This window comes from Neophocaena asiaeorientalis, unplaced genomic scaffold (genome assembly GCF_003031525.2).
Source record: "Neophocaena asiaeorientalis asiaeorientalis breed wild unplaced genomic scaffold, Neophocaena_asiaeorientalis_V1.1 scaffold119, whole genome shotgun sequence".
Classification (NCBI taxonomy): domain Eukaryota; kingdom Metazoa; phylum Chordata; class Mammalia; order Artiodactyla; family Phocoenidae; genus Neophocaena; species Neophocaena asiaeorientalis.
Genome location: NW_020175821.1, coordinates 450,449 through 477,155, shown reverse-complemented (window position 1 = coordinate 477,155; position 26,707 = coordinate 450,449). Strand labels below are relative to the sequence as shown.

Below are 26,707 nucleotides of genomic sequence, written 5' to 3'. Positions count from 1 at the left end.
TTTCTACTCCTGGCCATGTTGGTGGTTCCAGAGTGGCTCTCCCTGCTTTTGTGGTCCACATCAAGAGAAGCTCGTCCCCTTCTGTTGTTCTGAAATCGACCCTGACTGCCCCAGACAGCTGGACACCCAGCTAGTAAAGGTAAGACCTAACCAGGGCCAATTACAGAGTTTTCTGGTTCTGGGCTGGCTTCAGAAGCCCCAAGGTCTCTTTTAAAAGGTGCCAGTAACATTTCAGAAATAGTGTATCTCGTCTTCCTTGGCTTCCTTGGTAGGTAGCCAGTTGCAGCCAGGCCGCCTGCCTGCCCAGCCTTCTGTAGCCCGTCTCGGCATACACACAGTAAAAGATTCTCCATAGGAACGAACCCTGGGTTACGAACGAGTGGCTGGCATGGGCAGGGGAGATGGCAGCCCCCTGCTATCTGCCTCTGCTCCCCACCACCTCACCATTAGTATATTAGCAGCAGCTCTCAGCTCCTGCTTTCAGAAGCTGCACGGTCCTGGCTGTATTTCCTTTGTCCCTATGCTGTAAGATACTTAAATTTGTATAATGTTTAAAACTTTTTAAAGCACTTCCATTTTATCTTTAAACAACTTCATGAAGTGGTGAGGGCAAGAGGTTACAGTCACGTGGTTGGTTGTTACTGGCAAAGACAAGGTTAGAATCCAAGCCTCTTTCTATTCCATGGTGCTAATGATCATGCAGTTGGATTCCGGGGAGTGGAACAACAGGCCAGGATGAATTAAGTCAACAGCCTGCACCTGCCTTAGACTTAGGTCCCAATTGCCCAAGAAACTGTTGTGAAATAAGGTGAAATTAAGAGCCTGTCCCTTGTTCCAGAGCCTTTGATGTTCCTCTGTTCTGTTTTCCCCAGTGTTCCTCCCTTCTTCCCTCATTTGCATGTGTGTAGCATGAGAAACACGTACCTGGGAGTGTGAAATGGGTTTCGGATAAAACAAACCTTTCCAGGCTCTGATCTTACATGTTGCTGGCTCAGCTCCTTTCCCAAGTACTCTTCTGGCTCCCTGTTCTCTGGAACCTCAGCCCTGTTGCACAGGGCACCTCACACCCTTTCAAGGGCTGTCCCCTCACAAGGACAGCTCTGACTACCAGATCTTCCAATGTATGACCAGCATAGCTGCCGGAAGCCACTTAGTGCAATCATAGCGTGGCCTACAATTCAGCCCTAAGCCTGCTGGGGAAGGTGAGGGGCAAAGGCTGTGACATCAGAAAGAGCTAATCAGAGGGACACCAGAAGCCACATTATAGTGAGTTGTTGGTGCTCTCAGTAAACAAGATAATGGCTACATATGTATTTCTAAGTAGAGAGCCTGACAAACAAAATTACTCAGTAAATGTTAGTCTTCTGTTCCCCCAACAGACCTCACCTATAAAGTTAAGGTTATTCCTATGCTAGGTTAGTCCTGTACAGAATTTCAGGTTTCACTAGAAACCACCACTCGCCTCAAACCTGTTATTCTGGGATGGATGGGGTGGGTGCCGTGGGTGGGATCTGGGTGAGTGGCACAGCAAAACAGAGGGTGTCTTTTTACCTTGGAGGTGCTCCAGCTGATCGCCTTGCCCAGAGGTGGCTCCCAGTGGGCCAGGGGGCACAGTGGTCAGGAGCCTACCCTGGAGCCGGGGCCCCATCCTCAGGATGCGCACACTCAGGGGCCGAAGGCAGTGATTAGTCAACCGGAGCTGAACTCGGACTCTGGTGTGAATCTTAATCAGACTCTTCCCCATAGTGGCCCAGGAAGGCAGGTACTTTTTCAGTGGAAATCAGCTGATCTCTTCATGGGAACCAGCCAGGCGGGGAAGGTACAGAGGGAAAGGATGGGAAACCAACTGATCTCACGCCATGGCAGCCCTTTCGCAGTGCCTCCCATGCTGGAGAGAAAAGGTTGGCTCTGAGAGTCTCAGAGCAGACTGAGCTGCAGGGAAAGAGCAGCTCTGAGAGGCCAGCGTTATCAGGGGACTGGATTCAGTCAGAAGGACTTAGAGCTATAAAAGGTAATGGTTTCCCAGCCAGTAGCTGTTTCCCTGAGGCCCGTATAAGGGCCCCAGACCTCTCAGAGGGTGAGGAACAGAGAGGGCAGGGAATAATCCCAGAGAGTAGGGGAAATCGGGACTGTACCAGAAAATCCAGGACGTGAAGCTACAAAGAAAATGGCTTTGGGTTGGGTGGCTCTGAAGTGTAAGGCGGTGGCTCTGGGGCTGGAAATGGGCTGCGTCCCCTCCTCCACTGGGATCTACGCTATTTATCTGGCTGCCCCATGGGGCACAATGGGTGAAAGGAACTGACATACCTGAATGTCCTCTCTGGGTCAGGCCTGTGCTAATAACATGTGTTATCTTGGCATCTCCTAGAGCAGAGGGCAGGGCCAACCAACGCAGTCTTCTTTTTAAGGGTCTCAGTTCATTGAGATTACATGGTTTCATTCAAACTGTAACGTTACGTTAATGTCTTTTGCAATTTTCCCCACTGTTTTTGGAGATAGCAAACAAAGCTTTCCCCTGGAAAAGGCAAATGGTTTCTGTGATATTAATTTATGTGCCATATGGACTATAGGAAAGACAATCCCTGATGGAGCGTGAACCAATTTCAAATGTCCATAACTTCCTGGGCGTTTTGATGGTTTGTGTCCTTCCTCTGAGGTCCCCATTGAGTCCCTCTCACCCTTCCCTGCCTGGTTGGGGTGAACAGTGAGGGTCAGCCGTGTTAGGTGCTTTAAAGGCAAAACTGCAGCTGAACTCTCACCTCCTGAAATAATCCATTCTTTATTTCCCCAGGCTTGATGATCCCTGCACTGATAGAGCTGCTCAACTGCTAAAATCTTGTATTTTTTTTCACATCCAAACCAGATGTACATCTGCCTCTCCTCACCCTGAATTACATTCTGCCTGTGAGTTTCATTCCTGCCAGGGCAGTTCTGAGCTTCTACCCACGCCCTTCTGAGTCTAATGGGCCTCGAGGGCCATGACCAGGGATGAAGACTGTGCTTGTCTATAGGCACCACTGGACATGGGGTGTAAGGAGCACGTTGGCTTGGGGAGTAGCACGTGGAGGCCTGCTGTGTTATAATCTGCCAGCTGTGAAGTTCTGAGCCTAAGCTTTTGAGGCCGTGCCCTGGCCCTGGGGTGGGGTGGGGGGTCTCTGCTCTAATAGCTTTCTGCACCCTCCCCTGGCATTTTGTAAGCATGGGTGACAGTTTTGGATGTTGAGGAGCCTACTGCTGCTACAATGGGAGAAGACAGGTTCTGGGAGGAGGCTGAAGGCACAGCCAGAGCTGGTTGGGAACTGAGGCAGCCTCACAGCTCGTCTTGGGGGAGCTTGAGGATGGTTCTCCCCACCTCTGAGTTGTTTTGCTAACCCTGCTTGGCAGCTACTCCAAATGAGTTATATCCCCACATGGATGGCCTCAGTCTTCCCTCTTCTGGGAATGCTGGTTTTACTGGACATTCTTCCATATGCTGGGGAGCAGTAATGCCTGAGGCTGCTCTCCTATGCGATACCTACATTAGGGCCAGCTTCCCCCAGGGGGTGGCCTTTTCTCTGGGAGGACAGCTGTCCCGACTTTCTGCAAGAGCCTTGGGATGAACCTGGTGGCTTCAGCCTCAGGACAGACGGGAACAAGGGCCACAGAGAGGGGAGAAAGTTATGTTTCCTCAAAAGAGGAGAAGACAGTCCACTTTCCTGAGATGCACACCCCAAAATAAGACAGCTGGGCTCACTTCTCCCGCTCAGCCTAAGATAGGAGGGAAAACCAGGGGGCTGTGTCTGATGATGGCCAGACCTCAATAATTCCATACCTTGCATAGCCATTATACTTGGGAGTTTCCAAGGCACCTTCCCCCACCCCCCACCCCTTTCTACAGTGGGGGCAACAGGCTCAGAGAGGTTAAGCAACCTGCCCAGAAAATGTGTGGCAGAGCTCCTATTTTGACCTCATCCTTGACTTCCTGACCAGGGCTCTTTGCATTGTGCTTGCTGCCTACCCAGTAAATGCTTTCATCTCTTTAAAGTACTTGCATGTACATCAGCTTCCTTGAAACCCATGGGGTTTTACAAATGGAGCAACTAAGGTACTCACATAAATAAGGCCTTTGATGGTGGTTCTCTCCCAAAGGTTTAGTCTAATACTCTCAGATCTACAAACCCCTCCTGGACCACAGCTCATCAGGGCTGGATGGAATTACCCTTCACCTGACACCCAGCTGGTGTTCCCATTGACCGGATGAAACATTCTCCCTACCATTGGAGAAACTTGCTGCTGTCTCTAGTGAAATTCACTTCTTTTCAAGGTCCCTGTGAGGAACCGGTCCAGGTGACAACTTGGAGGAACCCCAGGTCCTCTCCAGAGCTCATGCTCACCTTCCATGATGGAGATGTGAACAGCTCTTCTCCGGGTCCTGGGGACGCTGCTCAGCCTTGGGCCATGGGTTATGGAGGGACAGCTGCGGCTGGGGACCATCCCTGCTCTGAGGTTAAAGAAAAAAAGAATTCTGTTGACTTAGTGCACTGACAAATGTGGTCAGGACTCAGAGTTGAGGACTGGTTACTAGAATTGCCTGGCTGTGTTAAGGTTTGTTTTGTTTTTAAAAATCTTTAATACCTGCTTTCTGCCTTTAGTCCCTGAATCCCAGTCAGAGACACTACTTCAAACTTGTCAACCTCCTTATATCCCAGACCTACCCGAACCTTTCTTTAGTGTGGCAGTGGTGCCACTGGTCCCTGGGCAGGATTGTCAGAGAGTAGAGCCCCAGGATATGCGGTGCTCCTAAAAATGTGCCTAAGACTGATATGCGGCCTCCCCTGACTTCCCACAGAGGGCGGGGGGGGTCCGTGTGAAGGCAGGTAGTAATGCTCCCATTCCCAGAGGTCAGTCTGGTTGGCAAACCCCAGACCTTTTGGCCAATCATATTCTCCCTCAGTCTTACCAGGTTTTAGGAGATGGCCTCCTGGAAATTTAGGATTTACAGTTATACATAAAGCATGGATCCTGAAACTATTTCAGACCTAGTGTGACTGGCTTCCTGTAATGCACTGTTTCCAGAGCCAATGAAATCTTGCTGCTTGGGCATGTCCTCCAAGGTCTATGACCAATTTCAGGACTTGGGATGATGGTAGAGAATTACCCAGGAAGGTGGCTCCTGGGTCTGATGTACTACTGTCTGCATTAGCCCACCTTCCCTCATTCTCCAGGGTCATCCTGTTCCCATGCCTTTGGCTGAGATGGGTCTCTTCACCCTGCTGACCTGTTTGGAAGCCATCATGGCCAGAATCTTCACAGTACTCAAACTTCTGGCTCTTTTAAGAGTCCGAGATCTGAGCTGGACCTGGTTTGGGGATAAGCCCCTGGTGCCTACCTGTGTATTTCTGGTGGCTCCCGTTTGATCTTGGCACTGGACTCCATCACTTCCTTTGCAACTCGGCCACTATAAGTAGTATAAATAAAGCAGCAAGAAATGAGACAGTGTTCCAGGACTGAGCTCCTCTGTAAGATCTCAGATACTTGAGCTGAATTGGGAAGTGGCCTCTTTGGCCTACCCCTTCTCAATGTTTAGGCCACTGAGTAGGGCTTGCTTGCTGGGGTAAAGAGCTCTAAGGCGTCCTGACAGCTCTCTGTCTCTGCGGTCTTTGGGATCTTCCATCCTCATTTAGGGATGATTCCTCATTGTCCAGCGTGTTCCAGAAATATTGCAAAAAAATGAAATCTTTAGATAGAAATGAAAGGAATCACTCGTACAGTTCTTATTTTGCTGCTTTTGTAAGGGCAGGAGAAGACACACATTTTAACCCCTACAGGCAAATGGCTGCAGGGAAGGAAAGAAATAGTCAAAGGGTTAGGAGACAAGGAGAATTGGATGGAAACCTCACACTTCTCTGGAGGTTCCCAGTGTCTTTGTTCTCAGGATAAGGACCACTGGGCCACCCTTCTCCAGAGAAGGTCTGAAAATAGGTCCATAATGGTTACTTACTGTCACTATTTACCTGTATCGGAACCGGCTCCCTTTAAAGAATAAATTGCTGCTGGACACTGTGCGGACTTGGCTTGACTTCTCCAGCCTGCAGCAAGGCAAAGTCCAGTGTGAGAGATGGTCTGCAATGCCTTACAGCCTAAGGCTGTGTCCCCAGCTCCTTCCAAAGGCTACTTGAAAAAACCCCTCAGGAAAAGGCCCTTCACAGCCCTGCTTGTCTCTGACTCCTTTAGCACCTGGGGGCCGTGTTCACGGTCTCAGTGCTACGGACAGGCGTGCTGCAATCCACTTCCACGTTAGGAGAGTGAGGGCTCCCCAAGAGTGCCTCATGGGTTCACCATGGGGACTGAGAGAATAAATGTTAGGGAAAGAGAATGCCACCTGCTGAATCTCAGCCAGGCCACTGGTTAGCAGTGTGACCCTGGGCAAATTTTTCCTCTCTTAGCCTCAGTCTTATCTATAAAATGGTGGAGCTGGGACTGCTTGACCTCAGGAGTCCCTTCCAGTCCTAGTATTTGAGAATTCGTGTCCATGTCTGGGTAACTGTGGGTGGAGAAGAGAGTAGTGCCCTTCCTATTCCATCTCCTTCTTGGAGAGAACCTAAAGTATATTGTCACATTAGAGACTCTGAGAAGTCGTGAAATGAAGAAACTAGCTGAACTTTAATAAAAGTTCCACCATTTGTTTGAACTTGGAACCATTTGCCCTCCCCCAGAAAGCCCATTAACACCACTTTCAAGGCTGTGAACAGCTGAGGTGGAGACTCTGGAAGCCACCCTTGAGTGACTGCTCTGATCCCTGTACTCCTCTCACTTAGAAAGGGAAGCATGGGCAGAGCTGCCCAGATTGAATCTCCTAAGACCTGACCCCATCCACAACACGTCCTGGGTGCCTGTAGTGCTAACCCAGCTGGGAACTGCACTGGTCTGAAGCCTTTGTCCTGAGCGGGCAGTGAATATTTAGGGAGTTGTCCCTATAATCCATGAACAGCAGGTGCTGGGGACACCATCCCCACCTGTCTCAGGGCTCCCTACTTACTCTCCTGTCTGAGCACATTCCTTTTCTTTTCTTTTTTTTTTTGGTTTAAAATATTTAATACGTGTTAGACACGTAAAGTTATTTTTTCCTGAGCGCCTTCTTGAGCCTTACCGGCTCCCTTCAAAGCACTAGGCCAAAAGCGGGGCAGGGATCTGCCCATGACAGACACTCTGAGTGAGGCCGAAGTGGCTCCTGCTAGCGACTTGGCATAAATGAGGGTCTGACCCAGGCTAGAGGCTTTTAACACCTAATTAGTAGTCATGGAGAACAGTGAAAAGTGGCCTTGCTTTCCAGTGTGGATGTGGGCAATCTGTTAAGGAAAGACTCAGAAACTGAGTTTGGTCACAGGCTCAGAAGCACAATTCTGTTCCCATGGCTCAGACGGAAAAACAAAGGAGGGCCTCCAGAAATGGCGCTGAAATGTTTTCTCGGCTTTCCTTAGACAGCCAGGGACTGAATAGGAGGGAAATGTGACCACATGAAAGTCTTCCGAGTGTCTTCTCCATGAGAAGAAAGAAGCCCACTCAGGTGAGAATTCAGGCTGCCCATTCAACTCACCCCTGATTCTGGTATCAAATGCACAGAATTTATTATACAACTCAGAAAGCCTGCCCAAGAAACAGCCTGTGGGGGCCAGCATCCCACAGCAGTCAGCAGGTAGCAGAGTCTGTTGAGTGGAGAGGAAGACGGTGCCCTCCCAGCCCAGAGCAACGCTGCTCTGGATCCTCCTTACTGGAGGGAGAGCTATGGCCTGTCAGGAGAGGAGTATACCACACATTCTGTCTTACGTTGTTCTGATTAAGATGCAGCTTATTAAAGCGTAAGTCATGGCATTCTATTTTAAGAACAAGACCAAGGGTTTTAGCGAAATACACTTCATCTGGCATCACCCCAGTTTCTCGATGGGCTATTTCGTTGCTCCGTAATGCTTTTATAACAACTTTTTTCATCAAAGAAAACTGGGCACAAAAGCCTCAATATACTTTACAAAATCATTTGGTAAGCTAACCTCTCTCCTTTGCCCCAAAGCTGCTATCTCAGTAACAGTCAAGTCCTTGCTTCCTCCAGCTACCCCACCCCCAGCTCCTGAGCACTTGGCCTGTCACTGGCAACACCTCTTGTCAGTGACACACCAGGAAGGGCTGGTAGCAACCCCAGCTCAGCACCAGGCCACCCACTGGGGAGCGGGCCTCAGAGTCTCTCCAAGGCTTAGGGAGCTGCTCTGGGCTGCGCCTGTTCCTTCATGGTGCTCTTGTATTCTGGCTCTGAATGGCTCCAAGGGGCCAGCTTTATTCAAGTCAGGCACCTGTGGGCTTTCTCTGGCCCAAGCCTTACCCTGGAAAAAGACCCAGAACTGCTTTGCCACTGGGGGCTGTCCAACGACATCGCAAGGTAGACACCTTGGGCAACTCCGCTGACACACATTCCCAGACATCAGCTCTGACCCTCCAGGTGGTACAGACAGCCACCCGGAAAGGGGTCTGAGTTTTATAAGGAAGCCCAGCCTTGTCATCTCATGTCTCCTTTGTCAGAGTTTCTCAAACTTTCCTGCCCATTGTTCCTCTAAAAGTAGCTTCTATGGCTTTGGCCCTGATAAAGGCAGTTCCCATCCCAGGTGTCCACTCACTTGTAGAAGGCTTGGTTCTCTATCCCACATTTCCAGAGGTGCTTGCAGGCTTCTGGAGTTGGAGCAAAATATGTGAGGATAATTTTCTTCTCCTACAAAAAAATCCCACATAGAAACAGCTGAGTGTGGATGGCAAAGCGAAGGGTGAAGAGGCCCAGGACACTGAGCCCTGAGCTGTCTGAAGGCTCCCCAGTGCTCTCAGGGAGAGGCTTCAGACGGGGAAGGGGCTGCTGGCTGGAAGAGAAGCCTGCAGCACCCACAGGACAGAGCTGAGTTCAGTGCAGAAGGGCACACCTGGCAGGTCCAATCAGAGTAAGTCTCTGCTGGCACCGCTTGAACCAAGTGAGCCCTCCCCAGAGAAAGTGGCACTCTCATCTGGAATTTTCTTTCTTTCTTTCTTTCTTTTTTTTTTTGGTATTATCTTCCTGGAATTTTCATATGGAAGCAAAAGAATCTTACTCTGTACTTCCTGGAGGTATGGAACCTGTGAGGGTCACCAGCATCCCTGAGGAAGTCCCTGTGCTCCAGGACCTACAGCCACCTGTCGTCATCTCATGTCTCCTCACCTCCAGCCTTGAACTTGGTCCCGGCTTGGCATGCAGGGGGCTTAGCTCTGCCTGCATGGACCACTTTGGTTCAGCCCTGGCCATCAGGAGCCACCCCAGTGCCCCAGCCCTCCCTGAAGAGAAGGAAGCCAGCACTCACCTCTTTCTGACTTACGTACAAATAAAAAGTCTTTCCTTCAAATTTCAGCTTGGTCACCTCATTCCTAGAAGCACAAAGAGAGCGCCCGTCATCTCACTGTGGGCTGCTTGCTCACAGCTAAGTCTTGTAGATGCACAGCCCACCCCGACTGGAAGGGGCTCCAGGCACAGACACAGTTTTAGCCAAAATTAGAACTGAAACAAGACAGCAGCGCAGGGGCCTTAGAGAACAGTTGTTGAAACAGTTCAATCCACAGTTTTCTGGTCAATCACACTATAATAATAGGGTGATAGGAGGATTTCGGGCTCATCAACAGTGGCTGTAAAAGGGAAACGTTTGCATGGGAAGTGAGTCTAGGTAGAGTGGTCCTGGGCCATTTCGGGATTTGGTTCATAACACAGGTGCATTATCTTGATGGGACTGTCAAATGTAAGATGCCACAGGTAGCTGATGAGGCCAAAGTTCAAGATAACAGCAAATAATGAAAAACAATGCGACCAGGTTCTGAGGGAGTTGAGTCTTTCAGGTGACTGTGCCACTGGATGGAAAATGCAGTTTAATGCAGACAAATGTCAAACGATCTCAGGGAGGGGGGCAGGGCAACATACCAAAGAGAGAGAACAGATTACATGGAACAGTCATGCAGCGTACTGACCAGGAAAGGGGCTTAGGGGTTTTTGTAGAAAAATCCTTGAAGCCACCAGCCCAGTGAATGGCTGCAGTAAAAGAGGCAAACAGGATACTGGGGTACATCCACCCGCAGGACAGACACAAATCAGAAGAAGTGACATGGTTACTGTACATGGCACGACTTAGACCTCACCTCCACATACTGCTCTCAGCCTTGGTTACATTTACAAAATGGAAAAATGACTGGGGTCTTAGGTGGATGTCCCTGAGAGCCAGAGAACTAGGCCTCAGCATTGGTCACTCCTCACTTCCCTTCCATTGGCCTGACACAGCTACCCTCTGGAGCCTGAAGGCCCTCCTACCTCACTGGGGGCAGAGCCTTTATTTTTCTACCTAACTGGGACCCCCCAAGGAGGTGTGACCATGCATATCTGCCTCCACTTGGCTTCTTCCTCTTTGCGATTTCTAGGGAGATTTCCTCAATATCCTAGAAAGTAGCAGAAAGGTAGTGAAAACAATGTACCCAATTTACTACAGGACAAAACTCAGGGGACAGAGGAAGGTCACCTGTTCCCTGGAAATCATAGCTGGGTCAGGATGAGAGCTCACAACTTCTGACCACCAGTTCTGAGCTAGTACTAGTAATCCCACATGGGATTCCTTCCCTGTTAGATTCCCTCCCAATCAATCAATCTCTCATACACATACAGAATACAGTAAATATCAATTGATTGATATATAAACAAGCACACAGATCATCCTAGGCTTCAACAAGCAAGATAGGAAAGTAGGAAATTTTCTATTGGAAGTGTGATTAAATTTACATCTATTACTTTAATGTTGAGGCATATGAAGAGACGTCCTGAAGAAATGGGCTGTGAGAGAAGCTATAGAAGGAAAAGGGTCTGGGACAACCCAGTGAGCAGCAGGGCTTCTGGAGGGTAAAGATACTTTAGGGACTACAGGCCCCGGTGTGTCCTACCTGTTTCTAGCTAAAATGCCCCCTACCAGCCACCTCATAAAGACAGCTACCCTGGTTGGAGTGTGGCCAGGATCCGGGCCTTCTAAGGAACATCAGATGACCCAGAGGTCTCCAAATAGCAAGTGCTCCTCCCTGGGAGAGCGGTGGCCTGACCCTGTTCACTGTCTTTTTCTGAAAAGTATCTTGTTGGACAGAAGACCCCAAACCCTCACCATCTTCACCCAAGAAGTGCAGTGAGTGGGCCAGCTTGAGAAGGGGTAGCAAATGGGCGTGTTGGGGAGCACACCGGTTAGCTCAGTGCAGTGGGCCGCCCTGGGAAGGGGGTTTCTGGGGAACGGGGCCTGGCTGGGCATGTCTGGGGAGCAGTTTCACAAGCACTGTGGTTGATCATGTCGCCAAGCTTCACAAGAGCCACAAGGGTTGGAAAGGGGGTGTCTGTCCACAAGCGCACAGGGGAGCTGAAGAGGATGTCGCAGGAGAGCTAGCCTGCAGCATCCCCAGCAGAAAGCTCACCAGGGAGCAGCTCTGTCATCAGGTTCCCCGCTAGCTCTTCTTGAGAAGGCGGAGGAAACAAGACAGGAGCAGGCTTCCCTGGCTGAGCTCTGCTGGGCCAAGGAAAGACACCTGTCCAAGCCCCTGAGAGGAGCTGGCCAGCTTAGACTTGGCAGTCTAAGGCCCAGGAAGGTTCAGAGATCACAGAGGCTTAGTAAAATATGCAACATGAGGCTGCAAGATGTTTGCATGGGCCAGAAAAAGGGTCTCTAGGAGAGCCAAACGTCCATCAACAAACCAGAGTCTGCTGCATCGGCTCACAGAGCCACGCAGCAGAACAGACCCCAACAGGTGGGCGGACAGGAAGCAGTTCCGAGCAGCTGTGGCTGCAGCAGTGGCTCTTGCCTGCTAGAATTGGGAGTGGGAGAGGCAGGGGAGGGAAGAAAGAGTGGGGATGTGACTCTTGGAGGCTGAGGACACCTAAGCCCTGAAGAGGGACAGGAGACAGAGCAGCATCTGTGCTCCAGCAGGCAGTGCCCACCGTGGGGTTTGGTCTGAGGAGGGTGTTTTGCCAGAGCAACAGGGTAACTTGTATCTGCCCCAGGGGTCATTGCAAGCCCTCCTTTGTTAGGAGAGTGGGTAAGGAGTAAACATCCCTGCAGATGCTATGGTCCTCAGCGGGGGACAGTCCCAAGGACTTAGTTCTCATGGGAACTTTGCTTCCCTAACATTGGCTCCAGCTCTAGACGTCTCATCCTACCCAGAAACCAACTTTCCATACCTTTCTCTCTCTGGAGAGGCTGTTGGCTCTCAGGAACACCCCTGTGGAAGCATAGGATCCCTAGAAGAGACCACTACCTTCGTCAGTTACCATTATGGATGCAAGGCTTTGGAGAGGGCTCAGAACCAGAACTCGCCCAATCACAGACATAGGACATGGGAACCACAGCCCTCCCCAGTTGGTGAGGTATAATAAAAAGCCTGTTTTGGAAATAAAGATACTCACCATTTAATGAAGTGGACCCTCTTGTTTCCTTGCAGAACAACAAACCCAAAAGGAGTGAAGGCCAGAAATGCAGCATTTCCTGACACGTCCTGTAACACATAAAGATTTCTCATCAGGGTGATGCAGGCATAGAGGTAAAAGGGTGAGAAACACAGTTGTTCACTGGGGATACAGGGTTAATACTTGGCCGTTGGTCACAGAGGGAAGAGCCTGGCATTTGGAAGTAATAGCCAAGTTACTTACCTTTTCTGAGCCTCGGTGGCCTTAACTGTAAGTTGTAGATTATACTACCAATCTTAGAAAGCTGTGGTGAATATCCAAAGAGAACCACAAACCCTCACACATTGCTGGTGGGATTGTAAAATGGTGCAGTCACTTTGGAAAGCAGTTTGGAAGTTCTTCAAATTGTTAAACGTAGAGTTACTATATGACCAAGCAATTCCACTCCTAGGTATGTACCCAAGAGAACTGAAAACTATGTTCACACAGAAACTTGTGCATGAATGTTCATAGCAGGATTATTCATACCGGCTGCAAAGTGGAAATAATTCAAATGTCCATCAGCTGATAAGTGAATAAACAAAATGTGGTACATCCACAAAATGGAATATTATTCAGCAGTAAAAAGGAATGAAGTACTGATACCTGTAACAACACAAATGAACCTTGAAAACATTATGCTAAGTGAAAGAAGCCAGTTACAAAAGATCACATGTTGTATGCTTGCATTTATATGAAATATCCACAACAGGAAAATCCAGAGAGACAAAAAGTACACTACTGGTTGCCAGGGGCTGTGGGGAAGAGGAGATAGGGAGTGACAGCTAATAGGTACAGGGTTTATTTTTGATGGTGATGAAGATGTTCTAAAATTAGATAGTGGTGATTGTTTCACAAGTTTCACAATTCTGTTAATGGACTAAAAACCATCGAACTGCACACTTTGAAAAGGATGGATTTTTTTGATGTGTGAATTATATTTCGAGAAAGCTGTTCTGTGTGAATGAGAGAGAGAATAGCAGTTATCATTATCATGATGGCCTGACACACTGGGCTCCCTCAGGAAAGTTTAGCTGAAGAAAATATAAGAAGCAACTGGCCAAGTGGAACAGCTATCGCCAGCCCTGTGGTGCCTGAACCAACAAAGAGGCCTCCTGGTCACCTGTCACTATCAGTTGGTAAACACAAGGCTTAAGGTTCTACTGGGTAAAGAGGGGAGAAGGTGCAGAAGCTGTAGGTCCTGGTTCCATCACGTGGGAAATGAGCTCTAGGAGGCCCAGGTCTTTTCTAGCCTGGGATGGGGCACAGAAAGCTGGGTGACGATTACATTCTCTCACCTGATAGCGGCCGCAGGTGAGAATCTGCTCTGTCAGGGTGTGTGTTCAGGTGGCCAGAAAATTATGCCATGCTGCTGATCGAATGGGCATACAGGCCAGTTGTCTGGGCCACAGCTCAGATAGTGCCATGGGGTTGGGGCCAGGTCCCTGGTGTGATGGGTGCAAGTGTGGGCCGTGGCTGTCAGGCTCTCCTAGTCTCTCCGGCCTTCAGGCTTTGCCTCCCTGGCACAGATCTTCAGCCTAATCAGTCCTAAGAACAGTGGGGCCTCTGCAGGGCCTCATGAGCCTTGCCTCAAGGAAAAGTGCAGTTTTGCCTTAAAGCTATCTCTTAGAGTCAGGATTACAGGTGTGAGCATCTGGGCCCAGGAAATAAACTAAATATATATTTTGCAGACATTTGAATTAATGCATAGTTGTTACTGTCCTTTCCTCAGGGTCTGTCGTGACCCCAACATTTGGCTGCAAGCACAGTGTCATTCAACCCATGGGCACAGCAAAATGCTGTTTAAAAATAACCTGAATGGAGATACTTTGAAGCCACGGGGCTGGGCTTCCCCCTGCCTGTCATCAGGGCTTGGTGGTGGGTGCTAACAGCTGAGCGCCAGCACTGCACACAAACACTGTCCCTCACAGGGGGCACCGGCACTAACTGGGCAGGCTGGCCTGGGGGCGGGGCGGCAGTGGGTGAGGGAGGGCTCTGCCCACAGGGTTGGAGGGTGGGCACCGGGCGGCCTTCAGCTCACTGTGCAGGCAGGACCCGATGAAGGCCTACAACTGCGGGTTTAGACAGAGACTCGAGGGTGGAGGCCTTACCTTATTTGTACTCAGAGAACAGGCCTGCAGCAGACGTTTATCAGGAGAATGTGTGAGGCAGTGAGGTGGGGGCCAGTGTGGCTGCCGGGGGCGGGGGGAAGCCCACACGTGAGCAGAACGAGGGGAGGGCACAGTGGGGCAGAGGGGGGAAGGTGTCTTCTGCTGCTCGCTGAAGGACAGGCCCAGGAGGAAGAACAGGCGGAAGGATGGAAAGGAAGGGCAGGGCCTGCAGAGGCTTGTGGATGGATTGTGGATGGTAGAGGAGGGACGGGAAGCAGCGAAGTGGGCAGGGAAGGCCTCCCTCCAGGTCTCACACTCCAGGCCCCTGTGGGCAACGGTAGAAGAGCACCTGCACCAGAACCAAGGGCTCCAGGTCAGTCGGCCCAGGTCCTGGCTCTGCACTCACCGCCCGTGTGGCCTCAGCCAGGTCCCTTCGTTGCCCTGTGTTTCAGGCCCCTCGCTGTCAAGTCAGGGTTGATGATATCATCTGCCTCTTAGGCTGTGCTCTGTAAGCACCCAATACATGCTAATGGTTGTGTTGTTGTTAATAATATTATAGCTGCTACTGATTAGCTGAGTTTATTGAACTCAGTACAGAATCTCTTTTCAAAAAGCCTAACATTTTACTATTTTTCCTGATGCTGATGGATTTAAATTTTGCTATTTAGGAAAAGAGGGTGTGGGAAGTTGAGGTAGAAAGGGAGAAGTTACTCATTGTTAGGGACCATGGAGAAGGGGGATGTGGGTGATACATTGGAGGTCCAGGGGAAAAGTGAAGTGGGCAGGAGGGGAAGGACATCTGTGAGAGTCATCGCAGTGACAGGCCTGTCTCTGGCCAGAGCAAAGGGAAGGGCAGGTCCTCCCATGAACTGGGTGGCGCTGGCCATCTGCACCGCCCGGACACCACAGGGCCGGCCTCCAAGTGAAGGCAGGTATTGGAGTTAGAGGTGAACAGTCTCTCCTGACCAGACTGGCTGATTTGGAACAGGGAACAAACTGGGAGTAAATCCCTATTAGACGCCAATAAGTATTACTTATTATCCCAATAAGTAATAATAGCGCCTTGTGCAATCCCAATCCATCCTCCCATTTGAAGAGAGCAATTATCCAAACTGCTTCCAATGCAATAGTGGCAGATGAAGCTGCAAGGCCCTGGCACGTGGGCATCCACAGTGCGGGCAGCTGGGATGTTTGCTACTCGTCTCTGGCACATGAGGCATGGGATTGGAATTACAGCAAGAAACCTCACATCTGGACCAGCATCAGGGAGTTCCCTGGTGGTCCAGTGGTTGGGATTCCACACTTGCTTTCACTGCTGAGGGCTCAGGTTCAATCCCTGGTTGGGAACTAGGATCCCCCAAGCTGCACAGCACACCCGAAAAAAAAAAAAAAGAGCGTGGACTAGCGTGAAAACACAAACAGGCAGCCACAAGTTTCCCAGTTTCTTTCATCTAACAAGCCATTCTCCTCGTGAGCCTGCCCTTTGGATTTGTATGTGGAAGGACAAGCTATGTGACAGAAAGAGAAGGAAATGAGGATGAGGAGAGAAGTGACACAGATGGCAGGAAGCTGCTCCTCAGCTCTTCCATCTTATCAAGCTGGATTCTGTCTTTCCTCCCTGTCCCCTGCCCATCCCAATACAATCAGCACCCACAGGACTGAGCCATTAACTATATGGGAGGTGGAATAAAAACTCAGGTCTTGACAGCCCCACAGCAAATATCGCCAGGCCCACTCTACATCAGGTAACAGTCAAAAGACTTTAGTTTGCTTCTATGGTTGTGAGGTGACAAATCTATTTTCAATTTTTCATCCTTGTGGAAGAAGCTTCAGCCTTGGTTCTACTTGCTTCTCTGGACCTCAGTTTCCTCATCTGTAAGATGAGGACAATAATACATACTCCAAGAAATACTATCGATACTTCCATCCGATTTTAGGGAGATGGCCTAAATGATGTACTGCCAGGACAAGGCCACTGTGTTTTTCTTGAGGAGGGGATGGATTTGCACAGTCATTCATGTTCATAGGGAACCCACCATCAAACTTGACCTGCATCAATACATCATCACCAAATGTTCACCCTAAGATGATCACTCTGTCTGGAAAAGGATTTTTGGAAATCATAGTACTGACTGGTTCTTGGAAACAGGGACATCTGGCCATCTTTGCCCAGATCTACCTCTGGATACAATGAAGTAGGCTTCTGTCTGCTGCTCCCCAGAGGACATCCTGGATGTGTCTGAGTCAGGACCACAGCCTTCTTGGTTGTTATGCCTCTCAAAGTCAGCCATCCCCTCTCTGGTGCACAACTGAAACTAATTCAGTCTGGGTGGACGAAGCCTCTATTATCCTTAAAAAACCTGAGAGAAGAAGATTCCATACGCTCTTCCAGACAGTGGTGCCCATTCCTGAAAGGGCTCACAGCTGGGGACCTTCACATTCAATCAATCATGAAAACCACCCAGTTTTAATACACTGAAACACAGCCACAAGAAACCAGAGTGGAAATGAGGAGGAGGAGGAGGCAGGCACCCTGGAAGAGGCTTGGCATCAACCCGTGACAGCTCAGAAATGGAAATCTGGGCAGAAACTTGCCACTTAAGTGGCTTTAGTTCTTCATTTTGGCAGGAAACCTAACACACTCCCCCCAGTGTAGCCAAGAGGGGCCCACCTGAGGGTGAGGGCAAGCCATCACTGATGCTTCTTGTTCTGCTTCTCTGAGGTCAAGGGCAACGTGTCAAATGGGGAACGGGTTTATTTAGAGAGGAGCTTTGGTAGCTGGATTATGAAAGTAATGATCCTGTTTTAAGAGCAACGGAGTGACACTATCATTTTATTTGTGTGGTTGACCTAACCTAGACCCTGCTGAAATCAATTTTCTCCTGGTCTATCTATACAAAACAGACATAAAGCCATTTGATGAATTTACATTACATTTTTCTATGATGATTTCAGTAGTCTTGTAGGTCTTTCATCCTCTCTTGATCAGAACTGGCAGTGAGTCCCGCTTTGTTCCTAAATAAATGCCACCTCTCCGGATGGAAGACCATGAATGATAACTGAAAGAGCACAGCACTGAAACTCCACAACTCCAAGTTTGAGTCCCAGTACCATCCTTGCCACTAACACTGGACATGTTAGTTAGTTCCTCAGAGCTCAGTGTTCTCATCTTAAAAAGACAAGAATGTCTTCTTTTTTTTAAAATAAATTTATTATTTTATTTATTTATTTTTGGCTGCATTGGGTCTTCGTTGCTGCGCGTGGGCTTTCTCTAGTGGCGGCGAGTGGGGGCTACTCTTCGTTGCGGCGCACGGGCTTCTCATTGTGGTAGCTTCTCTTGTTGTGGAGCACGGGCTCTAGGCACGCGGGCATCAGTAGTTGTAGCATGTGGGCTCAGTTGTGGCTCATGGGCTCTAGAGCACAGGCTCAGTAGTTGTGGCACACGGGCTTAGTTGCTCCGTGGCATGTGGGATCTTCCTGGACCAGGCCTCAAATCTGTGTCCCCTGCATTGGCAGGCTGATTCTTCTTTTTTTTTTTTAAACATCTTTATTGGAGTGTAATTGCTTTACAATGTTGTGTTAGTTGCTGCTTTATAACAAAGTGAATCACGTATATGTGTTAGCATACGGTATTAGTTTTTCTGACTTACTTCACTCTGTACGACAGTCTCTAGGTCTATCCACCTCACTACCAGTAAGTCAATTTTGTTTCTTTTTATGGCTGAGTAGTACCCCATTGTATATATGTGCCACATCTTTTATTTATTTTTTTACTCTTTTTGTTGATTCTTTTTCTTTTTAACATCTTTATTGGCGTATAATTGCTTTACAATTGTGTGTTAGTTTCTGCTTATAACAAAGTGTATCAGCTATACATATACATATATCCCCATTATCTCCTCCCTCTTGCATCTCCCTCTCACCCTCCCTATCCTACTCGTCTAGGTGGTCACACAGTATGGAGCTGATCTCCCTGTGCTATGTGGCTGCTTCCCACTAGCTATCTATTTTACATTTGGTAGTGTATATATATCCATGCCACTCTCTCACTTCATCTGAGCTTACCCTTCCCCCTCTCCGTGTCCTCAAGTCCATTCTCTACGTCTGCGTCTTTATTCCTGTCCTGCCCCTAGGTTCTTTATAACCCTTTTCTTTTTTAGATTCCATATATATGTATCAGCATTCGGTATTTGTTTTTCTGATTTACTTCACTCTGTATGACAGACTCTAGGTCCATCCACCTCACTACAAATAACACAATTTTCTTTCTTTTTATGGCCGAGTAATATTCCATTGTATATATGTGCCACATCTTTTTTATCCATTCATCTGTCGATGGACATTTAGGTTGCTTCCATGTCCTGGCTATTGTAAATAGTGCTGCAATGAACATTGTGGTACATGCCTCTTTTTGAATTATGGTTTTCTCAGGGTATATGCCCAGTAGTGGGATTGCTGGGTCGTATGGCAGTTCTAGTTTTAGGTTTTTAAGGAACCTCCATACTGTTCTCCATAGTGGCTGTATCAATTTACATTCCCACCAACAGTGCAAGAGGGTTCCCTTTTCTCCACATCCTCTCCAGCATTTATTGTCTGTAGATTTTTTGATGATGACCATTCTGACCAGTGTGAGGTGATACCTCGTTGTAGTTTTGATTTCCATTTCTCTAATGATTAGTGATGTTGAGCATCCTTTCACGTGTTCGTTGGTAATCTGTATGTCTTCTTTGGAGAAATGTCTATTTAGGTCTTCTGGCAGGCGGATTCTTAACCACTGCGCTACCAAGGAAGCCCAAGAATGTCTTCTTGGCAGTGTTGTTGTAAAGATTAAATGAGATTGGGACTTCCCTGGTGGTCCAGTGGTTAGGACTCTGCACTTCCACTGCAGGGGCACAGGTTCGATCCCTGGTCGGGGAACCAAAATCCCACATGCCGTGTGGCGTGGCCAAAAAAATAAATAAATAAGGTTAAATGAGATAGTGTAAGTGGCTGGCATGTGGCGGCTCTCGATAAATGGCACCTTCATGATTCATGATAAGGCTGGGCTCACGTGGTGGGTCCGACCAGTTCAAATCCTTGACAGGGCAGGAGGCCACAGTCTGGGCCTGCAGGAGACCCAAGGCAAACAACCAGTCCCAGGCCCCCTGGAAAGAACAAGATGGTGAGAGGTTGGAGAGGTGTCAGGGCCGGGGAGCAGATGCAACACTGGGCTGTCAGTGGTTTGCTCCATCCTCCTCATCCAGCAGCTGTAGGCTTGATCTGCTAGGGGCTCCTGCCAGGAGTTGGGGGTCAGTGGAAAGGCAGAGAGCTCAGGACAGCTTGTGCAAGTTCAGAGTTTGGGTATTAGTGTAAGACAGCTAGCTACTGGAGCCCTCTGGCTGTCCCTCCCAGAGTGGGTAGGATATCCTCTTCCTAGTCCCAGGGCCAGGCAAGGGCCCTCTGGGCAGAAAGAAACCATCAGAAAGAACAGCAGCTTCTTAATCAGTCCAGGAGAACAGAGCCCATCCGAAGTGTTGGTCTGATCTCATTTAATTATCGAAACGATTCCTCTTCTTCTGTCCTCCCTAGGGCTGTGTGCCCCAGATTCCCAGAGCTCCAGTAATTGCCTCTCTGTTAATAGAAATCATCAGTATCTATTACACCAAGCACTCCAGCTTATTTCGGCTCTCCTTGTAGCAACATTAAGGCGAGGGCTTGGTAGCCTATCACCAAAGTGACTCTACTTAATGACAAGAGTAAAGGCTCCCAAACTGTTCTCCTTCCTCAGGAGGGCCGAGGGAATCCTGAACCAGAGCCTAATGAGATGAGCCGCAGGGTCTGCAGCAGGGCCCCAACGTGGCCCCGGGTGAGCAAGAAGTACGGGGCCCAGGAACAAGGGAGCGGAATCCCAGCAAGATGACTGCTCCCACCTTCTCCCCAGAGGAAGTCTCCTGGGGGCTTCTGCTCCATAGAGATACACAGCAACAGGGAGTGACCTTAGTTCATATATTCTTGCTCTGCCACTCAGGGCCTTGTACACTGTGGCCTCCTGGAAACTTCATCTTCTTCATCTTCTTGTCTATAAATCAGGAAGAATAATATCTACCTCCCGGTGCTGGCATGAGGATTAGATAAGAAAATAATGTGAAAGGATTCCAGTGGGCCTGCTAGGGAAGGTGTGCCACAAACCTCTCTTCCCTCTCTCCTTCTAGGAGTGGGTGCCATGGGGATGAAATGATAGGATATATGGGATTGGGCCTTGTGCAGTGCCTGGTATGAAAGCCGGTTCCTTCCTGTAGCCTCTTCACTTCTGTGTCTGTTGGTGGACAGAGTCATCAAAAGACAGGCCTGAGCCAGGACCCCCGCAGTCCTAGGGTGCGTGTGGGTTTGGGCTGGACACCAAGCTGGGTGCCGCTGTAGCTTCCAGACCCCCATAGGCAACAGCAGAGAATCCCCACCCTGCTACACTCAGTTGTCATGCTCAGGTTCACCGTCAGCACACCTCCACGTGCCATCAGGTGACAGCCCTGCCTAGGGACCCATCTCTGAAGAGGTGGGCACTCTGTGTGGCCTCAATGGGACTGGACAGATGTGGGGTTAAATGCAGAGGTGACCTGGCATCTTCTGTTGACCATATCTATCTTTAGGCAGCTATGTCTTTTTTTTTTTTCCTTCTAACCAAAGGTCTCACATATTTACTACTAAACCAAAGCACTAGTGCAGAAACACGCAAAGAGAAAAATAATTTTCCCAATAAAACACACCCAGCTGGTCAGATGGTAGTGATGTTCTCAAAGTGATATGGTAAGATGCAAGTGACCTTGACACAGCATAAATGTGTGCCACTTCATAGGCGAGGCTCCTCACAGACCCAGCGTGGTTCTTCTCCAATGTCTTCTCTTGGAGTTGTACCTCATTTTGTTACCAGTTTTCATTCGAACCCATTGGGGAATGGGGTGATTCTGCTTTTGCTTCTTGGCCAGGAATCGCTTGATCCTGAAAGTCTTGTGAGAAGACAAGACCTGTGAGCCTTGTGAGAAGACATGGAGCAAATCCAGCCGCACATAGGATGGCGGAGAAGAGAAGAAGGCAGCTGTTGTCTTTTCAGGTCCTGAAGTGACTCAGCAGTTCAGGGAGCACAGGTGCGGAGTATCTGCTGAGGACTTTAACACGGATGAGGAAAGCCAGGCTCAGAGAAGTTTCTGAAGGCCCCAGGAAGGAGGAGACCGGCCCTGGAGCCAAGGCCAGCGGACTCCAAAGCTCTTGTCAGTCAGTCCTCTGCAGGCCCCTGCTGATAGTATCTGAGGAATTTATGCAAGTTAAACTACATCGGTTGTACACAAGGCATTATTCAGGAAGCTTTGCTAATTCATTTGTAAATATACATATGTCTTCTTTTTTTTTTGGTATAAAATGGCATGAATGTGTTTTCTGACAGTGCTGGCCCCCAAGAGCACAGGGTTTATCTTCAGTAGGCTGTGCTGGTAGATAGGGAACTGTGGAGCTGGGAGGGTGACCAGGTTTCTGAGTGCCAGAATGTTCTCAAAGTTCATATTTGAAGTTTCGGCATTAAATCCTACGCAACAAAAACATCACCATCTCCTCACCAAGCAGCCGAGGGAAACGCAACTCTGCCTCCACATCACTGGGTTCCTCGGTTTCTATTCTATTAATTTTTTTTGGAAACTTATGGTGCCCCTCACTTATTAGGAAGAAGAGGTCAGTGTTTGAGAATCAGTTTTACTTGTGATACTGGGGTCTCTCCAGTAGTGGAAAGAGAGAGGCAAAGATTTGGAGAAACTGAGGCAGAGACCAGAAGTGTCAGAGCAGCTGGGATGAGGAGATGAAGCGCAGGGACCCGGCCACAGAGAGACAGGAAGAGGCCACGGGTCTCCACTGCTTTCCACAGTCTCGAGTGGCTGCCCGAGATCGTCTCTGAAATGCTAGTGAGTAATCACAGAGGTTCCTCTCTGGGCAGAGCCTCCCTGGCTGGTTCCTGTCCCGCCCTCACACGCGCATAAGGGAATTAAACGTAACTCCACTGCAGTTCCACGCAGTGACTTAGGCCGCTGCAGTCAATAAAAACCCACTCTTGGAAAGAAAACAGATTACGGGTCAGGGAAGGGTGGGCAGTGCGCTGAGCAGCCTCTGATCATTCCCTGTGGGGGGCCTCCCCCATTCCTCTTCTATTCACTTCCACCAAATTACCCACTGCTGCCAAAGTGGGGCCCCGGTTTCCAATTTGTTATTTCCATGGACTTTGCCCCGGACCCTCTGACATCGATGTGGCACCACAAGATCATGCAGCGTGGAAACCAGAGGAGTTTTCACAACGAGACATTTTCTCTGGCGTCTGTCACTAAAAAAGCCAATCATCCCAATATTGAAGGGGCGGGTGGCACAGGCGCGTGGTCCCTCCCTGCCTGTCACCCTCTAGAGCAGCGGTCCCCAACCTTTTTGGCACCAGGGACCAGTTTTGTGGAAGACAATTTTTCCATGGACGGGGGCAGGGGGAAGATGGTTCAGGCCGTAATGCGAGCGATGGGGAGCAGCAGATGAAGCGCCGCTCCCTCGCCGCCGCTCACTTCCTGCTGTGCGGCCCTAACAGGCCATGGACCAGGGACCCCTGCCTAGAGGCGGCAAGGTCAGCACAGTCTCCGGCCATGGGGGCGGGTCTTACCTTACACGGGTGAGGGTCCACTCCGTATGTCTCCAACGTCTGCGCTTTTCTTAAAAAGTTCAGCTCTGATGTTGCTGGTGTTTGGCCACTGGAATAAAGAAAACGGGATGATTTCAGGATTTCCTGCTCCCATAGGTTCCCCTGAGGTAAACTCAATTAGGAAGTGCTCAGGGTGTCTCACACTCCGATTTTTCCATAGAGTGTGCTCCCTGCTCCGTCCTAGGACCGACTTCAGAGACTCTTATCTAGGGTCAAAACCTTGGAAGTCTTCAGAGTGAGGCAGGCTACATAATGAATGACATGGGCTGAGTGTAATACAATAGGGAGTGGTGGGGACTAGGGCAAACTGGGAGTGCCACCCCGTCTAGTGAGGGCAGCTGCTCCTCAGCTATAGTCTTGGAATGCAGTCTTGGATTGTAGTCACACCATTTGCGGTACGCGGGCCTCTCACTGTTGTGGCCTCTCCCGTTGCGGAGCACAGGCTCCAGACGCACAGGCTCAGGGGCCATGGCTCACGGGCCCAGCCGCTCGGCGGCATCTGGGATCTTCCCAGACCGGGGCACGAACCCGTGTCCCCTGCATCGGCAGGCGGACTCTCAACCACTGTGCCACCAGGGAAGCCCAGGTGTGATTTTTAAAGAGAATTCACAGATACCGAATTTTATGTGGCATTTCGGTTTTAAGTACTATGGGGGCAGAAAAAAAATACATCTGTAGGCTGGCTGCAGGCCATCTGATCTAGACTGAAACACAAAGAAGGGACCTGTATATCTTGCTGCCTAACCCTCTTCCTTTACCAAATGGGAACACAGGAATGGAGGGTAAAGAAATGCAACAGAAGACAGTGCTGAGCTCCCCAGACTCCACAATAGCTCTGTCTGCCCACAGGGCGATGACTGTGAAAAGGAAACAAGCAGAAAAATGGAAGAAACCAGCGCTGACACCAAGCCATCTGAAGAAGAGGCCTTCAGCATCACTCCCCTCCTGGCTGCCTCTTTAGCAGGGGTGTGGATGGGCTCCACGCAGAACCAGTGCAGGATCACCACAGGCTCTCTCAGGGTCCAGTGCCCTGGGAAGCTGACCTCCTTCTACAGATGTGGGATTGGCTTCAGTATGAGGAGGTGTGGGCAGTTTGTCAAGTCAACAACTCTGACGGCTGGTGGGCAGGACTGAAACTTTCTAAGTTATCATTTGTCTCAAGTAATATGGCAGGGCAGGAAGACAAGCCAGCCTGAGGGAGAAGAAGACCAGATTCCCTCTAGTGTCTTTCTGGAGAGGCATCAATCAATCAGCACCTCAGCAGCTTCTGTGCTGCCCTGTATGAAATACACCATAAACTATAGTGCAGCCTGGGCCCTCAAGGAACACACGTTAGAGCTGCAGAAAGGAAACACAGACACACTTTTACATTACGAAGGTGAGGCTGAGCCTGTGTAAGTAGTACCTGTGTAAGGAGGCATTTTGTACAATGCAGATGTTTACACCCACCAGCGCACCTGAGACACGGGGAAGGTGTTTGGAAAATGCTGGCGCAGCAGGCAAAGGACCGGGCACCAGAGGCAGCTGAGCACCGCTACCCCTTCCAGGGAGCCTCCTTATTCCCCGTGTGGAGACTGGAGGGCTCCGTGGGCTGCATTCACCCTCAACCCTCTGGGACCCTCAAAGTGGGCATCATTTCCTGAGGAATCCCCTGACTTCTATGAGGTTTCTGGAGGACTGTCCCCACTGCTCTGACATCTCCTAAAACCCTCCTGGCAGGGGCTCCCGGTTGTCCCAGCACACCCTTGATCTCTCCTTTTAATGAGCCAGGAGCCCTCACAGATGTGTTTATTCTGACCTGTACCACAAGGGGCCACTATTCCCTAAGAGTGATGGGAGGAGCTGGGGCAGCACCTGCACAGGGAGAGGGGTGGGAGGCGGCTAGGATTCCACCTCTGGTAGGTGTCTCCATTCCTCTGGTGGGTGGGGACCAGTCCAACCACACACAGTGGGCAGGAGGTCTGTTTATATGGCTAAAGAGGCTTTGGGGACGTATTTGTTGGTAAAATCTTTGAGTGAAGGTGAAGATTTTTTGTTTCGGGGGGCATCAGGTAGGAACTAGTTTAAGGTTAATGTCATCATTAGAAATATCTTTTTCCCACCCCTTGGACATTGTCATTCCTAGTTACACAAACATTTGAAAAGATTTTTTTTTAATTGCATGGTATTAATATGATAGCAGGTTTTATTTATTTATTTATTTATTTTTGTGGTACGCGGGCCTCTCACTGTTGTGGCCTCTCCCGTTGCGGAGCACAGGCTTCGGACACGCAGGCTCAGCAGCCATGGCTCACGGGCCCAGCTGCTCCGCAACATGTGGGATCTTCCCGGACCGGGGCATGAACCCCTGTCCCCTGCATCAGCAGGCGGACTCTCAACCACTGCGCCACCAGGGAAGCCCAGGTTTTATTTTACAATGCTGAATTGTACATAAATTTTTTCTTAGTTTATCAGTTTGGGGAATCTGTGCTCCAGTGTGCCATACAAAGTAGAGCCTAAACACCCTTTTGTGGCTTTTTGAAAAACCAACCTTTGTAGAAAACACTATTTCATATGGGTGAGAGGATGCACTGATGCTATTTTATGGGATGTGGCACATTCTGGGTGACCTCGGAGAGTCTGAGGAGGACAAGCCTCCTGCTTCCAGCTGCTTCTATCCCCCCTCCTTCCCTCAGTGCAGGGGTGTGGGGTTGAGGAAGCAGTGCTGAAGACACACCCTTGAATGAGGTGCTCTCAAGGTACCCACACCAGCTATGAATCAGGCCAGCCCTGTGTGGTCCCATCCACTGATCCAGAAGCCACCTGTCACTGTCACGGACCAAGGTCAGAGGCTTGCCCATTTTTCACATCCCCACTTAACCCCTCCTCTCTTCCCTCTTCTGCTGTTTACGTTTTCCTTTTCCTTTTCCCCAGTTCATGATTCTTCCCTCTGTCTCTTCATTTATCTTAGTGAAGCAAATACCTTTCAGAGGCCAATCCTTCTCCATTTTCCTTACCTATAAAGCTTCTCTCTTGCCTTTAAGCCTCAGCCTACACCACTGTTCTTGGAGAGGGAGCCTTGAGGTTGTACTGTCAGTGGATCACTGAAAATGGTACATCCCAGAGTCAGGAAGGCTGGGTCTGCAGGAGCAGAGGATGCAGTGCAGAGGCTGTGTGCTCAGGCTGTGAGGGAGATGGTGGCCTGGCCTGAACTGAGTGTCACGCACCTGAGTTCTGTTTTGTGAATCTCAGCAATCTTCCTTTCCAGCTTCTCTGAATGTTTAGGGAAAAACTGGAACTTGGAGCTGTAGCCTTCAGGGTGTTTTCCTGGGTCATAATCCCCAATCTCCGCTTGCAAAAGGAAAGTAGAGGAAAACAGTTGTGGAGATAGGTAAATCATCACTGGCAAAACAACAAGAG

The 26,707-nt window shown here is 49.5% G+C and overlaps 1 protein-coding gene and 1 non-coding gene across 5 annotated transcripts in view; one reads left to right on the top strand and one right to left on the bottom strand.

Annotated features, from left to right (window-relative positions):
- Window positions 1-26,707, bottom strand: part of FRMD5 (FERM domain containing 5) — a 46,742-nt gene that overhangs the window by 2,636 nt on the left and 17,399 nt on the right. For all 4 annotated transcript variants that reach the window (XM_024732373.1, XM_024732376.1, XM_024732375.1 and 1 more), the window contains 8 exons: window positions 26,515-26,638; window positions 23,270-23,357; window positions 12,461-12,549; window positions 9,351-9,414; window positions 8,646-8,737; window positions 5,994-6,068; window positions 5,369-5,437; window positions 4,374-4,480 (listed from right to left, as the gene is read on the bottom strand). In XM_024732373.1, the coding sequence (XP_024588141.1) occupies window positions 4,374-4,480; window positions 5,369-5,437; window positions 5,994-6,068; window positions 8,646-8,737; window positions 9,351-9,414; window positions 12,461-12,549; window positions 23,270-23,357; window positions 26,515-26,638 (708 nt within the window). The remainder of the gene's footprint in view (window positions 1-4,373; window positions 4,481-5,368; window positions 5,438-5,993; window positions 6,069-8,645; window positions 8,738-9,350; window positions 9,415-12,460; window positions 12,550-23,269; window positions 23,358-26,514; window positions 26,639-26,707) is intronic.
- TRNAG-UCC (transfer RNA glycine (anticodon UCC)) lies at window positions 19,456-19,527 on the top strand. Its single transcript has one exon. It is a non-coding gene; the product is annotated as a tRNA-Gly (tRNA).